The sequence below is a fragment of the Miscanthus floridulus genome, chromosome 1 (assembly GCF_019320115.1).
Source record: "Miscanthus floridulus cultivar M001 chromosome 1, ASM1932011v1, whole genome shotgun sequence".
In the NCBI taxonomy this organism is placed as follows: domain Eukaryota; kingdom Viridiplantae; phylum Streptophyta; class Magnoliopsida; order Poales; family Poaceae; genus Miscanthus; species Miscanthus floridulus.
Genome location: NC_089580.1, coordinates 183603985 through 183619664, shown reverse-complemented (window position 1 = coordinate 183619664; position 15680 = coordinate 183603985). Strand labels below are relative to the sequence as shown.

General features: G+C 45.9%; 2 protein-coding genes across 2 annotated transcripts; one reads left to right on the top strand and one right to left on the bottom strand.

Annotated features, from left to right (window-relative positions):
* Positions 1–9133: 9133 nt before the first annotated feature.
* Positions 9134–11679, bottom strand: LOC136504797 (protein FAR1-RELATED SEQUENCE 5-like). Its single transcript, XM_066499805.1, has 3 exons — positions 9571–11679; positions 9274–9465; positions 9134–9184 (listed from the first exon to the last, which is right to left on the bottom strand). Exons 1-3 carry the CDS (start codon positions 11665–11667, stop codon positions 9146–9148), a joined length of 2328 nt encoding a protein of 775 aa, XP_066355902.1. The 5' UTR covers positions 11668–11679; the 3' UTR covers positions 9134–9145.
* Positions 11680–13815: 2136 nt separating this feature from the next.
* On the top strand, positions 13816–15120 carry LOC136504788 (heptahelical transmembrane protein 4-like). The gene is made up of 2 exons (XM_066499793.1): positions 13816–14111; positions 14190–15120. Exons 1-2 carry the CDS (start codon positions 13816–13818, stop codon positions 15043–15045), a joined length of 1152 nt encoding a protein of 383 aa, XP_066355890.1. The 3' UTR covers positions 15046–15120.
* The last annotated feature ends 560 nt before the right edge of the window (positions 15121–15680 follow it).

Below are 15680 nucleotides of genomic sequence, written 5' to 3'. Positions count from 1 at the left end.
CGGGGGCTCTTCCTGCACCCAGGACGAAGATAAGCAACTTAAGGCCGCACTTGAAGACCCGAAAAAACACGATAAAGGGCATCGAGCCCGTTACGGTCCAGGGGTTCGAAGGCTGGGCCCCCGAGGGTTTCGATAGCCACCCTAGGGCAGTAGAGTCAGGGACAACTATGGGCGAGCCCGCGCATGGCCAAGGCCCAAGCAAACGATCGCTCGGGATGCCCTAAGTCGTGTTCGAGACCAGCGGGGAGGTCTTCGAATGGGATCCCACCGTAGGGAGGCATCGAGCCACCGGGGCCCAGCGAACAGCCCCGACACCCACTAGAGAAACCCTCCAGTACTCCTGGAGTGCGTCTCTGGACCGCTAGCCGACCCCTAGCAAATGGGGCATGAGCCTCCACTTAGACTTACCCGATAATAGCTCATGGGGGTGTCACTGCTCGCACCCACCGAGGGTAGCGTGGCACCCTCTACCCCTCCTTCCGAATAAAAAGGATGCGTGAGGGCCACACAAAAAGCCAGGGGAACCTCTGACGGCCCTCTCGCTTCGCGTAGAGGCTAGGGGGCTCTTCCTGCAATCTCGCCGAGGCTCAGCGACCTGAACTCGCACTCACAGGCCCGGCAAAAGCATTAAAACCCCTCTCACAACGCAAGAAAAGCCCCTAGAGGAATAAATTCACTCCTCTAGGGCTTCGGGGGCTACACCCGGCGGTTGCGCTTGCACGCACCCACCGAGGCCTCGAGTACGAAATCCCATCCCGCCAAGAGCTGCTACGAGCTGAGTTTCAACAAAACCTCAGAGAGAGCGCTCACACTCTCCCTGAGGCTCGGGGGCTACTGTCGGGTACCACGAGAAGGGGTCCCCTAAGCAACAATCGAAAAAATCGCTTAGACTCTGTCAAAGTCAAAGCCAAGGGACAACTGTTGGCCAAACCCTGGCGATGTCAGAAGCCACCTATTCTCTGCCTCGCTAGAGGCCTCGCATGGAAAGCCTCATCCGGCCTACCGAATCTCCGTCTCGCTCGAGACCTCACGAGAAAGGCCTCGGTCGAGGAACCAATTATTCATCTCGCCCAAGGCCCCGCGCCCATAGCCTCGGATGAGACACCGATTCTCCGCCTTGCTCAAGGCCGGCTCGGCAAAACAACCCTGTCGCTTCCGCCTCGACTAACTTCCTGGACAAGACGTCACGTCCGACCAGCGTGTTCGACCGCTCCCGCGATATCAGCCGAAAGGCGGCTCGACACAGCGGTGTGGCCGACTAGATGCCAGTCACATTGAAGCCACGCCGTCAAGGACAGGACAGGGGTTATCGGCCACTGTGCTCGGTACTGTGCCCACGACCGGCACCCATACTGCATTGTGCCACCTAACCTCTGTTCTAGAAACAACACAGCGTGTGGAGTCAGGTCCAGGTTACTATAGCCTTAGAATTAGTGCACAGAACCAACTGCTCCCTCCACGCCTTGGCAGTCTACTACTTCGGGGTCTCGGCAACCTCGGGATTTGTGCCTGCCGAGCCCCCTACAACGGCTCGGCATCGGCACCAACTGGGCCTCGGCTCCTCACGCAGTCAACGCACAACAACCAGCACGTCGCTCACCAGGCCCTGCGTCCAGCAATCACTGGAGCTCCCACGTCGCACAAGTTCGGATGTGACCGGCGCATTGCTCCAGCACCGGGCAGGACCGCTCCATCAACCATACCGCCATAGTAATAGGCTACAGAGCTCGGACATGCCGCCTCTGTTCGCACGATGCCGCATAGCTAACATATGTATCACCCCTGTCCCCCCTTCAACTATAAAAGGGAGGGATTTGGGCCGTTTCTGGGGGGATGAGAAGAGAGGTGGACAGGTTCACAAGGTAGTCGAACACACACTCAACGTTTTGTAACACGTGCACTTCTCCGCCGCCTGAGATCAACATCTCAATCAATCCACGCCGCTCCGCGCGGAGACCTAGGACTAGCTCCCTCTCTTGCCCTGCTTGTAACCCCCTACTACAAGCATTTCGGTGCAAGGACTACAAGATCGATCTCTTAGACTGGACGTAGGGCACCCATTGCCTGAACCAGTATAAACCTTGTATCTCTTTGCATTACCATCCGGGATTAGGGGCACGCAGTATGTTTTACTAGTTGGTTAAGGGCCCGCCGGTCCAAAACACCGACACAAGGATCTTGTAATACAGGAGCCTGTAGAATCATTGCCTCTTGGCAATGAAGAGCAACAACAGCCCCATATGAAAGTGCAAGTAGCTGAGGCCCCACAAGGTCTCAAAGAATTAGTAAACCAGTTTGTTTGATGACTATGAAGTCTATGTTAGTGAAAAAATTCAAATAGAGGGTAATCTCACCTCATTAAAAAAGCCATGAGAAGCGTTTACTCGTCTAAATGGCAAGAAGCTATGGAAGTTAAAATAAATTCGATGAATACCAACGTTGTTTGGGACTTAGAAGAAATTTCTAATGGAGCCAAAACAGTAGGTTGTAAATGGGTCTATAAGATAAAATATGACTTCAAAGGGAATGTAGAAAGATATAAAGCATGATTTATAGCAAAAGGCTTTATACAAAGAGGATGAATAGATTACGATGAGAGTTTTCTCTCTAGTCTCATGCAAGGATTCTTTAGAATCAAAATGGTGTTATTGGCACATTACGATTTAGAGTTACATCAGATAGATATAAAGACGGCATTCCTCAACGGAGATTTGTATAAAAACGTTTACATGGCACAACCCAAAGGTTTTGTTGTGGAAGAAAAAGAACGTATGGTATGCCGCCTGTAAACATTCATGTATGGGTTAAAACAAGTCTCAAGACAGTAGTATTTGAAGTTGATGAAATAATGAGAAAGTTTGGGTTTTAAAGAAAATGAGAAGGACAATTGCGTTTATGCGAAGTTCAAGAATGGAAAATTTATTTTCCACATCCTGTGAATAGATGGCATTCTACTCACTAGTAGTGATGTTAATCTATCATTGGAGAAGAAGTTTTCTCCTCAAGTTTCAATGTGAATGATCTTGGTGAAGCGTCATTGGTTCTAGGAATCGAACTTCACCGAGATAGAAGAAAATAGGGTATTAGGACTATTGCAAAGGCATACTTAGAAAAGATTCTAAAGAAATAAAGTATGCATGCGAGTAAACCTACGCCTGCTCCTATAGTCAAGGGTAATAGATTTGGGAACTTTAAGTGTTCTAGGAATCGATATGAGATCGATCAAATGAACATGGTTCCATATACTTCAGCTATTGGAAGCTTGATGAGTGTACAAGTACAAGTAAGAACTTACCCTGACGTAGTTTACGTATCCAGGATATTTTGGTAGAAGTCCAGTCTAGATATAGATCACTAAAATGGAGTTGAGAATGTCTTGCAATTTTACAAAGTGTCATAGGCCTCATGCTGAGTAAGAAAGAACAAGTACTCTCAAATAGTTGAGGGTACAAATGTTAAGTCGTGGTGAGATGTGTAGTGAAATCCACGGTAGTTGCTAACACTTGCAGTTGGAGTATTATTATGGAAAAGTTTCAAAGAAACAGTTGTGGTGTCATCAGTGATGCATACCATAGTATAGCTTGACATGAGGCTTAAGGAACAGGCAAAAGGAGGTTAAGGAAAATAGTACCCGGATTTAACAATGGTAGTCAACAGCAATAACCATTTAAAGTAGTTAACTCCTAAGACAATAGATGAAGTGTGCTGCCAAACACATTGACATTGAGTTATACTCCATCCGGTTCTCTAAAACAAATCGTTTTAAGGTTGTCTTAAGTCAAACATTTTAAACTTTGACTACAAATAACTTCTTTTGGGTTGAGTTTGAAAATATAAAAGTGATGTAAGTAGATTCATCTCGAAATGTAGTTTCATAAAAGTATATATTGACTATATTTTATACATATTTTATAGCAAAAAGTTACCATCAAAGTCGTTTCTTAAAGGCCGTGTCGATGTCCAAAACGACTTGTTTTAGAGAACCGGATGGAGTATGTTGTAAAGGAGAAAATCCTGAATCATTTTGAAAGCATTGAGCATATGAGTACCAAGCAAGTACTTGCGGATCCGCTTATCAAGGCTAATCACCCAGTGTATTCAGAGAACACACGGTCGACATGTGTTTACGGGAAAGCCTATGATTTCTGGATACTAAGGGCCTAGTTGAGAATCTGTTTCAAAACAGAGAGGTGCATTGTAGCTGTTTAATCTAGTGGCAACTGACTGTGACGATGAGGCACGCTCTATGCACTGATCTGTGATGGAATGGAAAAAAGATAAAGTAAGTTGAGTTTAAGTCATAAGGTGAGATCACGGGGGAGAATGTTAGGATGATCTCCACCAGTTGACCCAACGGCCAATTGGGCCCTTGATCCATGCCCTGATCGGGGGCGCTTAGCCGGTTCTCCTGGTTGATGGCCCCCGTCGCGCAGCGCCATAAAAGAACGGTGGGGGCTAGGGCACAAGACATGAGGTCACCGGTATCCGCCAGCCCCACCCCGAAGTTCCTAACCCTAGACCAATCGAGAGGGGCGCTGTGAGCGACGGGAAGCGCCATCGCCTTCGCCGCTGTCGCAGAACCGACCAATTTATAAGAGTACAAGTACAATGGTAGCCCGCAAGCGGTCGCACTGTCATACTTGAACCCATATAAACCCGGTAGTCCGTCGAGTACCACGACGGGTCTCGATAAACGATTTACAACAACCAAGATCGTACATGATTCAACATACATGCCACATATTACATAAAGTTCACCGATACATTTCATCATCAGAGTACGAATAAAAGTTATTACAAACCGAGTTGAAACCGAAGTCTCAGGATCTAGGATCTGTATAACATACACTAGAGATTTGGTTTCTCGGTTCAGCATAAATCCAACAGAGACTGAATACAGATGTCTGGTTACTAGGGCCTAAAACAATTCGGCTATTTCTTTTAAAGAAAATCAAGGAGTGCCACTTGAGCCAACACTTGTTTGCCGTTGAAATTTAACAATGTGTTGCTTGTCTCGTGAATCTGGCTTCATTCATGGAATCATGGTCATGTATGGCCTGTTTGGTTCTAGGTCCCAAGAAACCATGGCAAATTTTATCCTGCCACAGAAATTTGTCCGGACAACAAAGGGTCCGTTTGGTAGGTTTGCGTCACCTCGCCTCGCTCGTGGCGCAGAAAACGAGGACCTCGCTTGCTTGGGCGAGCCGGAACCTCTCTCCTGCAGGAGCATTGCTTGCTCAGACCCCGACGAGACTAGCTTGAAAACCAAACAGGTTTGCCTTTCTACTTCCTAGCTGGGCAAGGCGAACTGCCCTGCTAGCCGAAGATCCAAACGCCCCCAAAAATTTATCACCAGTCAGCTTCAGTCACCAACCAAAATTGCTCTGCCCCGCGGCCCCGCGGGCCAACCATTGATGGTCATTTAGGGCCTGTGGACGAGGTATCAAGCAACCATTGCATGCACATATATTGAAATTTTAAGATAATCAAGCTTCAAATGCTAATGTCTGCTTAACATATTTCTATTTGCAATTTATTTTTACCATGATATTCCTTGGGATTTTATCTACAAAACAAGATCCCACATGGCTATACTTCTTTGAAGAAAAAAAAATGACATGTGGACCCTACATGTCATACTCATAGCTCTAACAAACTCTGGCATAACTGCCATTGAAACACGCTTTACTACTCCAGATTTTGGCCATATTCGCTTCTCTTATAATCTGTCTTTTTCAGCCGGAACAGTGTTTTTCTCTTCCAACAAATCAACCGGAACAGTGTTTCAGCTTGTTTTTTCAGCGAAGCGAACGGCGCCAGCATTAGTTCAATTTCGGCTCTATCACAACAAATATCATTGTTTAGGACTAATATTATTTCCAGTGCAGTCATGCTCTACAAGCCTTGCATTTTACAATCACAACATGATGCTATTAATTCTTGGCATTACCCTCTGGTCTCAATAACTTTGTTACAATATGAACATGTAATGTTATTATTTTTTGGCATTACCCTCTGGCCTCAATAACTTTGTTACAATATGAATTCTATCTTGCAGGTAACCAATTTTGGGTAATTAATCACCGTAATTACATAATCAGTGCCAGCAACCCTAACAGGAGGCTTTGTCCGAGTCTGCTCCTCAAGATCAGATTGACATCCATTGGCTGGTTCTCTCCTTGTCTGCTGCATTGTAATGTTTTGTGCAAGTTTCTCAAATAATTTAATCATGTGCTTTGCTATATTTCGTACATTTATGTTTTAAAATAATATTGAGTTTTGCTCCCTGATTCAGTTTACTTACTGATGATTATTTGTAGAGACAAATCATAATGACCTGAGCATAGCCAGTGAGTACGACAAATTTATTAATATGCTTTCGTCACCTTCTTTAGGCTTTTTCCATCATCCAGAATTCTATATACAATAATATATTCTATTCCTAAACTATGTTTATCAAACCATAAGAACTATAGCTAGATAATATAAAGGTTATTTTTCATCATCTCTGCACTTAGATTCATCCACAACAGTAAAATCACCACCGGCTACCTCAAAGATGGCGCGACAACTATTTTCAAGAGAATTTGTAGCTCAATGCTACTCCTAGCATTCTTAAATCCTCTTGTTAATCAATGACTATACGCACCCTGTTCGCTTATTGGTTTCAGCCAGCCCAAATCAGTCAGTCAATAGTATTTTCCTCTCATAACAAACCAGCACCGGCCAGCCCAAACCAGCCCAGAAACTAACCAGCGAACAGGCCGACGTTATATGCTTTTAAACCTGGGCCAAAGACTTAGGTCCAAACATCATAAGAGACCATCATATCTACTGACCATGGCGCACATTCACGTGAATAAATCATCTGGAGAGAACTTTAGGTCGCTACTCACTGTAGCTCGCACCAAATTCTACACTGGCCCAAATCTGGTGTAGCGTGGCAAAGCCACGCCCATGTGAGTACTAGTTACAGTTTAGTCGAACACGTTCTGAAAAATATAGGCGATGAAACAAGCGAACGGGAGAGTGTTCGGAATTTGAACCGTGGCTGCTTTCAGCTCAGCCGGCGCTCCGTTCTTGTGTCTCTGATGAAACGCCATCAGGCCGCGAGGTGAAGCTCACATCCATAGAGGCCTAAGCCCAAGACGAAGGGAAGCAGGCCCAGAAGGCTGCCTTGGTGGCTCCGGCCCATCCTCAGTGCGTCGTAGTCGTTGTTCTTTTATGAAACCCATTTATTTTATAACATTTGCTAAAAAAATATCTTATAACACTTGCTCAAAAAAATAATTTATAAAAAATATAATAAATAATTATATATAATCATGTACAATATATATTTGTACTAATCCAACTTTTTTCACACCAAAATATTATGTTTCCATCCTCTCAATTATTTTGGATTGCTCCGCACCGTTTTTTTGTAACAAATATTTTATGCGATTGTAATGTTTTGTTTTTTCAACACCTAGGACACACTTAACGTCTTGACTACATTCATACTCCCTCTGTTTCAAAATATAAGACGTTGTTTGACTATTTGTTTTATTCAAATTTTTGTATAAATATTATTTATTTTGTTATGACTTATTTTATCATTACAAATACTTTAATAATGACTTATTTATTTTATTATTTGCACAAAAAAACTGACTAAGATAAATGATCAAACATGATATCTAAAAGTCAAAAGTGTCATCTATTTTAGACTTTTTTTTTGGAGGGAGTACGCTTCATTGTTTGTTTTGGATTGCTATGCATGTTTTTCTTGACAAGTATTTACCTCTAGCTTCGTTACTATTGGATGGAACGATTCTGATGGGGAAGTAGTGTGGGAGTAGGTGAAAATGATTATAGCAGGGATTAAATGGAGACTTGTGGAACGTTTTTTTTTACTCCCAATATGAATGGTTAACTGATCTTAACAGTTTTTTTTTGCGATAGAGGAATATAGCCCCTTTTTCATTAAAACGAGTGAATTACGTGATATATCTACGAGAGAATCCTCGTAGCACATATTATAAACCACCAGACTAGTGGTGTGTGACCTGAAAATAACGTAATGAGGAAAGAGCGACTGCCCTCAATATCCAAGACCTAGAACTGAGCCTGCCATCACGACTTCGTTAGGCAACCTTTGGGTTCATCTTAACTGTTTTTCATAGTATGTGAGTGAATTTTTATTATTTAGGTTAGCAAGAATGATTGTCAAGGGAAACATGATTTTTGAGCGCTGCCAAACGGCTCATAATCGGGCCAGTGGCATAGAGCGGGGTGGACTCCGGAACGGGAACGAGATCGTCTAACTTCACCTCGAATGACTGCGCTGTGCAGTCACGACATCGTAGACGTCGGCTCACGATCGGACGATGGATACGCTAAAGTGTAATGGGCTGCCCAAATGGCAAGGCCCATCTAGCCCAGAAAGGTAATCGCAGTCGTTGTCTTCCGTAGTTTCACTCGAAGGCGTCGTCGACTGCTGCGCCGTCGGAGTCAGGTCGTCCCGTCGCGGTCCTCGCCGAGAGCTGCGCCGCGCCGTCAGCGTCCGGCTGTGCCGCGCCGTCCTCGCCAAGAGCTGTGCCACGCTGCCCTCGCAGACCGCCGCTCGGTTGCCGTCCTTGACGAGCAGCCATCCTCGCCGAGCGTGTCGCCGTCGCTGTTGCCGTCACCGGCCTGCGAAATTTCCATGTCGCCCACCTTCTGCACGTCTTCCGCCTCTGCAGAGCTCCGGACATGGCTGCTGTTCCACGGCCTTTTTTCCCCTTTCTAATTTCTATTGCTAGCTTGCCTGTAAATTGACATTTGTGCAAGAGCTAGTACTGTGTAACTTGTGATTGTATCGAAGGCAACAAATCATGCAAATTGTATAGCTTTCCATTGTGTTGCAAATTGTCCTGGAATTGTAATGCTGATTGTTGCAAGTTTGATGAACAAAAGGCTCTGCTTTTCACAGATGCAATTCCCTGAATGTAGGTTCAGAGATGCACTTGACGCTCTGTTGTTCAGAGATGCAGTTCCCTGAACTTACACTTCAATGACAAATATTTCATGAGGCTATTCTTCAAAAGCTACTCTCCTAAACAATCTATGTTTCAGGAAGCAACAGATTTAAAAAAATATATTCAGATTGCAGCAAATGTCCATGCTAGTAGAAATCAGCAATAACATCATCTGTGACTGTCCCCTGCAAAATAAAAGGTTGAGAACATTTGAGAGAATGTATTGACGGCCATGTATGTTTTAGTAGAATGGTGTAATAGTTTGAAATATTACCGTCAGTATCTGAGAGAATGTATTGATAGCCATGTACTGTTCAGACATTTCTTCCATGGGCAAAGAAATACTTGGAGAAATATTTTGCACAGCTACAGTTTCTTGTACTGCTCCTTCTTTTTCTTTTTTCTTACCTCCCTTCTTTACAGTTTGTTGTTCCTTTGAACCATTTTCCTTTTTCTTACCTCCCTTCTTTGCCGTTTCTTGTTCCTTCAAGTAAAAAAAAAACAAAACTGAATATATTTTCTTATTGAACATGCTGAAAGAGAATCAAATGTATTTTGTGTTATCACTTACCTTTGAACCATTTTCCTTTTCCTTACCTCCCTTCTTTGCAAATTTACGTCTTTTGTCAAGCCAATTTCTTTGGCGCCTTGAGGTTTTAGTTTCAATGTCCTTTTTCTTTAGGCTTGCTGTGCTCAGCAAATTAATTGGGGGCGAATCATTTGTAGGAACATTGATAGGCTCCATTGCACTAGGAAAACCTATGATTTCTTCTTCGACTTGCTTGCTAACCATGTCAAGTGCATTGTTTACTAATAAGACGCACCGTGGATGACTTGCAGCTCGGTGTACCAAATTAAGAAATTTGCGAGTCATATCTTTGTAGCAAAGCATAGTATCTAATTTTGGATCCTCTACTATGTTTCGGCCTTGGTTGTCCTGTACTATCCCACTACGTGCTTCACGAGTCCATCGCTTCAATATATATTGTTCTGGGATTGACTTGATATTCATCAAATCAAGAACTTTCAGAGCATGGGCACACAATATTCCGATTCTATTGAACTGCCCACAGCTGCATGTGCTTGTTTGGTCTGTAGGGTTACCAGTAACTTTGTATTCCTTCTCAAGGGTAGGATTTTCATCAAGACTCACAATTGCTACAAGATATTCATTTTTGTCTTCCAATGGGGTGGTGTATGCTGCCATGGACCTCTCATATTCACATTGGAAAGCTTCAAATATAATTGGTGTGTACAGCTTGCTAGCTTGTATTAACATATGTGTCCTCATTTTGAGTCTTGGTAATTTTTTCCTTGATTCAAATTCAGCTTGCAATTCATTATTTCTTTTATATTCCACAACCCTTTCAAAATGCTTAAGGAATCGAATGATATCAAAATCTGATTTGAAATGCCGCTTCAAGTCGCTGTTTAGGCTCTCACTCAATTGTGTACTCCTCATCCCTAATGTGTACACATTTGTCATATAACATTCAGCCCACTTTTCTTTTACCTTGTAGATACTATCCAACCAAGTTTGCTTGCTGGCCTTTGTCCTCATGATGTTAAATGCTTCTTGAAATGTTGCTTCATCTTCATACTCATACATACATGCACTAAAATCTGCGAGGATACTTGGTTCTTCCTTGCTATCTTCGGCCTTTCTTTTTGGAGGAGTACATGATTCTTCATCATCAGCTTCAGCTAGATTCTTGACAGCATTTTGCATAATATGAAAAGTGCACAGACCATGCCAAGCTTCTAAAAAGACCTCCTTGACAGCCTTTCCCATTGCTGCATCTTGATCAGTATAGATTGTTTTAGGCTGCTTACTATTATGTGCTTTTAGGAAGGTCTCAAATAGCCATCTAAAGGATTCAAATGTCTCATCATACATGAGAGCAGCACCAAAAACTACAGTTTCTCTAAAATGATTGAACCCAACAAATACTCCAAAAGGCCTACTCTCTTTGTTTGTTCCAAAAGTAGTATCAAAACTGACAACGTCCCCAAAATATGCATAGTCAGTGAGCATTTTAGCATCAACCCAAAATATGTTCGCTATCTGTTCTTCCCGGTCCATTTGCAATGCATACTGAAATGATGGATTCTCAGCAATTTTTTCTCGAAAATACATGAGCATGCTTCCAGCCTGTCCATACGCCATCTCACGTTGGCGCTTGGCCCTTAAATAATTCTTGTGGTCTCGAAGAGTGTAACTGAGATTAACTAAACCACCAACTTGGATGGATGCCAACTCATGTGCAGCTTTTGGCCCAATTCCTGCATCATCAGCTGTCTCAATTTCAAAACCTTGTATCTCTGAAATTTTCCTCTGAGACACCAACAAATGTGAGGTTTCCGGCAACTGGAGGGTGTGATTGTGTTCTAAAATCACCTCACTGACTTTATAATTTCCCTTCTCCCGATCTAGTACAAGACCCATACGAACTTGGCAATCAGTTCGTGTTTCAGCTCTCGGACACTTTATTAAATGATCCCTTTTATCATTCAATCTGTGACCTTCATTGGCACAAACAAATCTGCATGACGTAATTGTTCCATCTGATTTTCTTTTGTTTGAGTATCTTTTTCTAACCTCAAATCCTTTTTGACCACCATAGCTAACCCAAAACATCCAAGCCTCATCTGTATTGTTGAATTCCATGCCAACTTGAGGTAAGAAAAGAGAAAAAAACCCATCCCTACAGCAAATGAAATATTTTATTTGGTAATGGTATACTAAGCAACTAAAATATATATCTGACCGCATTTGGGAGAAAGAAACAAGTATTGATTACACACCTCTTTTCTTCCATCTCGTATACCCTGATTCTATTCTCTGATGTACGGAAGATGATGTTTCTTTAATCGAGTCTAACGTGAGCTGATGGAGTACGGGAAGGCAAATAAATTACAAAGGATGCAAACGCACGTGAAGAGACAGAACACAGAAATCTATACAGGTAAAGAGATAGAATGCAGACCTGCAAACATGTTGTTGGCGACCGAAACAAGCACCATCCGATGGCCGCCGAAGCCTCACCGCCGCCGCCGATGGCTCACCGCCACCGTCACCGCCACGCAACCGCGGGAAAAGGAGAATGCGCTCGCGCCAAAAAGAAAAATATCGCGGCAAAGAGGAGCAGCAGACTCGGTTTTGGGCAACCACGGGATAGCGGGCGACTTGATTTTGGGCCAAGGCCCAGGTAGCAGACGAGTAAAACAGATGGATATACGGCCAACGGGCACAGGCGTCCGATCGTGAGCCGACGTCTACGATGTCATGACTGCACAGCGCAGTCATTCGAGGTAAAGTTAGACGATCTCGTTCCCCGGAACGGGGCATAGAAAATTGCTCCCGGCCTGCCGCCCCGTCCGTGCTCGCACGCACCGAACCACGCAGTCGGTACCGCCCACGACAAACGAATCAGGCAATACGGACATCCCGCATTTGTTGCCGCTCCTCCGACGGCGGCAGGGAGAGACGGCGACAGGGCAACGAGTTACCACCAGATGAGAGCCCGCACCATTTTTCTGACAAAAAAAAAAACTCGTCCAATTGCTGCCGCTCGCTTCGCCGATGCCGAGTAGTATCATCGTCAGCGCAACGGGACACGCCTATGCCTAATCGTCGGCGTCGCCACTGCTTATGAAACAATGCAGAACGTCGACGCGAAATATGGCGCTCGAGCCAAGATCCAACCGATGCGCATCGACAACAACGACTGAGACCTCCTCCTTTGCTCTAGGAGCGTACGCATAGGACGTATCGATGTGTCAACCGGCAACGGAGAAACACAGGGCCGGGCGGGCCTTTCTCCAAGCAGCAGGGAGCCATCAGCCATGTCGTCCGAGACCTAGCTAGAGCCGCTAGCGGGCTCCACCGCATGCACACACCACCCTGCCGGGGCGGCGCGGCCGGCGATACTACTTTTGACAAGGTCGCGAAAGGTATCCTCCGGAAAGGTATATGGTATGGGTACTTGAGTTCAATCATACGGTTGATCGACGATTTTACCACCACTTGCGCCTCATTTTAGTGTTTCACTATGTTGACTAGGCTTGCATTGCAGCTCGCGATTTCTGGCGTGCCGCCGGCAGAACCGCTGGCCGGCCGGCCATTGTTGCTGCTTTCAAATGTCAAGCGTCGTCGGATCGGAGCTCTTGACTTCAACAATCAAACGCAGCCGCGCCGTTTCCGTTTCTCTGACGAGGCTCTGCTTCGGCGTCCGCAGCTGCCCTGGTTGGCTTCACGTGCCTTTGCTAGCTGAATCTCGTTAGGTTGTGCCCTGGTGATTCCTACTTAACAAATTATTAAGCCGCCAAAGGTGAACTCTGGCCGTGCTCGCCGTACCGTACCTCGCAAGTTCCTCCACGCCTCCCTGGCCGTGACTCTGACTACGAAGCCGGTTCTCATTTCCCACGAGCGGAAAAATGGACAGCAGCAACTCCTATACAGCGATCGAAAGAGGCGAACATCCACGTCACCACAGGACAGGTGCTAGGCTACTACTAGCCACCATGACATTGACATCACCCGGCTCGATCGTCTGGCGGTCCACTCCACTAAAACCCGCGCCAAAAACTGGACCGTGGCCACGCATAGAATTTCGTCCCATTTCCCACATGCCGTCCCACTAATCGGACTGGTTCACCATCACAAAACTCCCGTAATATTCATATTCATATTCACACACAAAAAGGCTGTGTGTGGCGGCCTATTTAAACCCAGGAAGCCAGCGCAAGCATGCAAAACACACCTCCTCCATTCTCCAACAAGCAAGTGGCACAGGACAACCGTCAACTCTCGAGAATGGCTTCCACGGTGACGCTGGAGAAGACGACCACCATCCAGAGTGATGACGCGGGTGTTGTTGGATCGCCCAAGACCACCATGAGGTCTCCTCTCCTGACGAAGAAGAAGGGGGCAACAGGTGGCGCCAAGGGAAGGTGTTGCGGGCACAGGTGCGAGCTCGTCAGCTACGACAAGCTGCCGGAGTTCCTCAAGCACAATGAGTTCATCGTCGACCACTACCGCAGCGAGTGGCCCATCAAGGAGGCTCTCCTCAGCGCCTTCTCCATCCACAACGAGACCATCAACGTCTGGACGTAAGTGTTGCATCAGTGTTTGTTGCCTCGTACTGGCCGGCGGTGCTTAATTAATTCATCGGATCGCATCTCCTGCAGGCATTTGATCGGCTTCTTCGTCTTCCTCGCGCTCACCGTGTGCGCCGCCACGATGGTCCCGACGGAGTACGAGTCGCCTCACATGGCGACGTCGTTCAAAGGCCTGGCCAACATCACCGGCAACGCAATGGTGCTGAGGAGCTACAGCGCCGACGACGGAGCGGTCTTGGCAATGACAATGAAGGCGTTCCGCAACGTGTCCGTCGAAACCGAGGCCGCCGCCGTTCTGTCAGACGGTGCGGCGGGGCACGGCCGTGTCCCGCGGTGGCCGTTCTACGCGTACCTCAGCGGCGCCATGTTCTGCCTGCTGATGAGCAGCGCGTGCCACCTGCTGGCGTGCCACTCGGAGCACGCCAGCTACGTGTTCCTCCGGCTGGACTACGCGGGCATCACGGGGCTCATCGTCACCTCCTTCTACCCGCTCGTCTACTACACCTTCCTGTGCCACCCTTTCTACCAGGCTCTCTACCTCGGCTTCATCACCGTCTCCGGCGGCGCCGCCGTGGCCGTCTCCCTCCTCCCCGTCTTCGAGAGGCCCGAGCTGCGGTGGGCGCGGGCGGGGCTGTTCGCGTGCATGGGCATGTCGGGCCTGGTGCCCATCGTGCACAAGATGCTCGTCTTCGGGGATCGCCCGGAGGCCGTGCTCACCACGGGGTACGAGATGGCCATGGGAGCCTTCTACCTGGCCGGCGTCGTGGTGTACGCCACCAGGGTCCCCGAGCGCTGGATGCCCGGGCGGTTCGACCTCGCGGGCCACAGCCACCAGCTCTTCCACGTGCTCGTCATCGCCGGCGCCTACGCGCACTACCTCGCCGGACTGGTCTACCTCGGCTGGAGGGACATGGAAGGGTGCTGATGAGGGCCTCAGTCCTGACGGCGACGCACCAAGCTGTAGAAATTTGACCGGCTTTATTACTTTCCGTTGACTCTTTTTTTTTTGTTGAATGGTATTTCTTGTTTTATCCTCTTTTTTTTTTTGCACAAGTGAACATACATGTACATGTAATGTAACAATTCAAAGAGGTCTGTAATAACCAGATCAATTGAAGTCGAATAAATGGGAAATTGCATAAATAATTATGAGTTTTGCTATTTATCTGTCAACGGATTTTTGTTCTTGAAATCTGTTGAATTTTGGACCATTGGATTTGCTTTAATATTTGTGTTGCTTGTGTTCTCTTGTATCTGAAACGTTTTCGTTATCGGGTGTAAAACCGCACTTGAAGAACCCATACCCAATTAACTTATGGAACTCCACGCTGCTACTGTTCCCTCCGTGACTCCCTATGCCTGCAAATTCTCCCAATCTATTTGTCGTTTTCGGTTTTCGTGTAACTGGTTTAACTCGATTTATAGAAAATACGTACAACATTTGTATTTCTAAATAAATTTATTAAAAAATTAGATTCAAAGATCTTTTCAATGATATCAATTATGTATCATAAATATTAATATTTTTTAATATATATTTTGTCAAAGTTGTTTATCGAC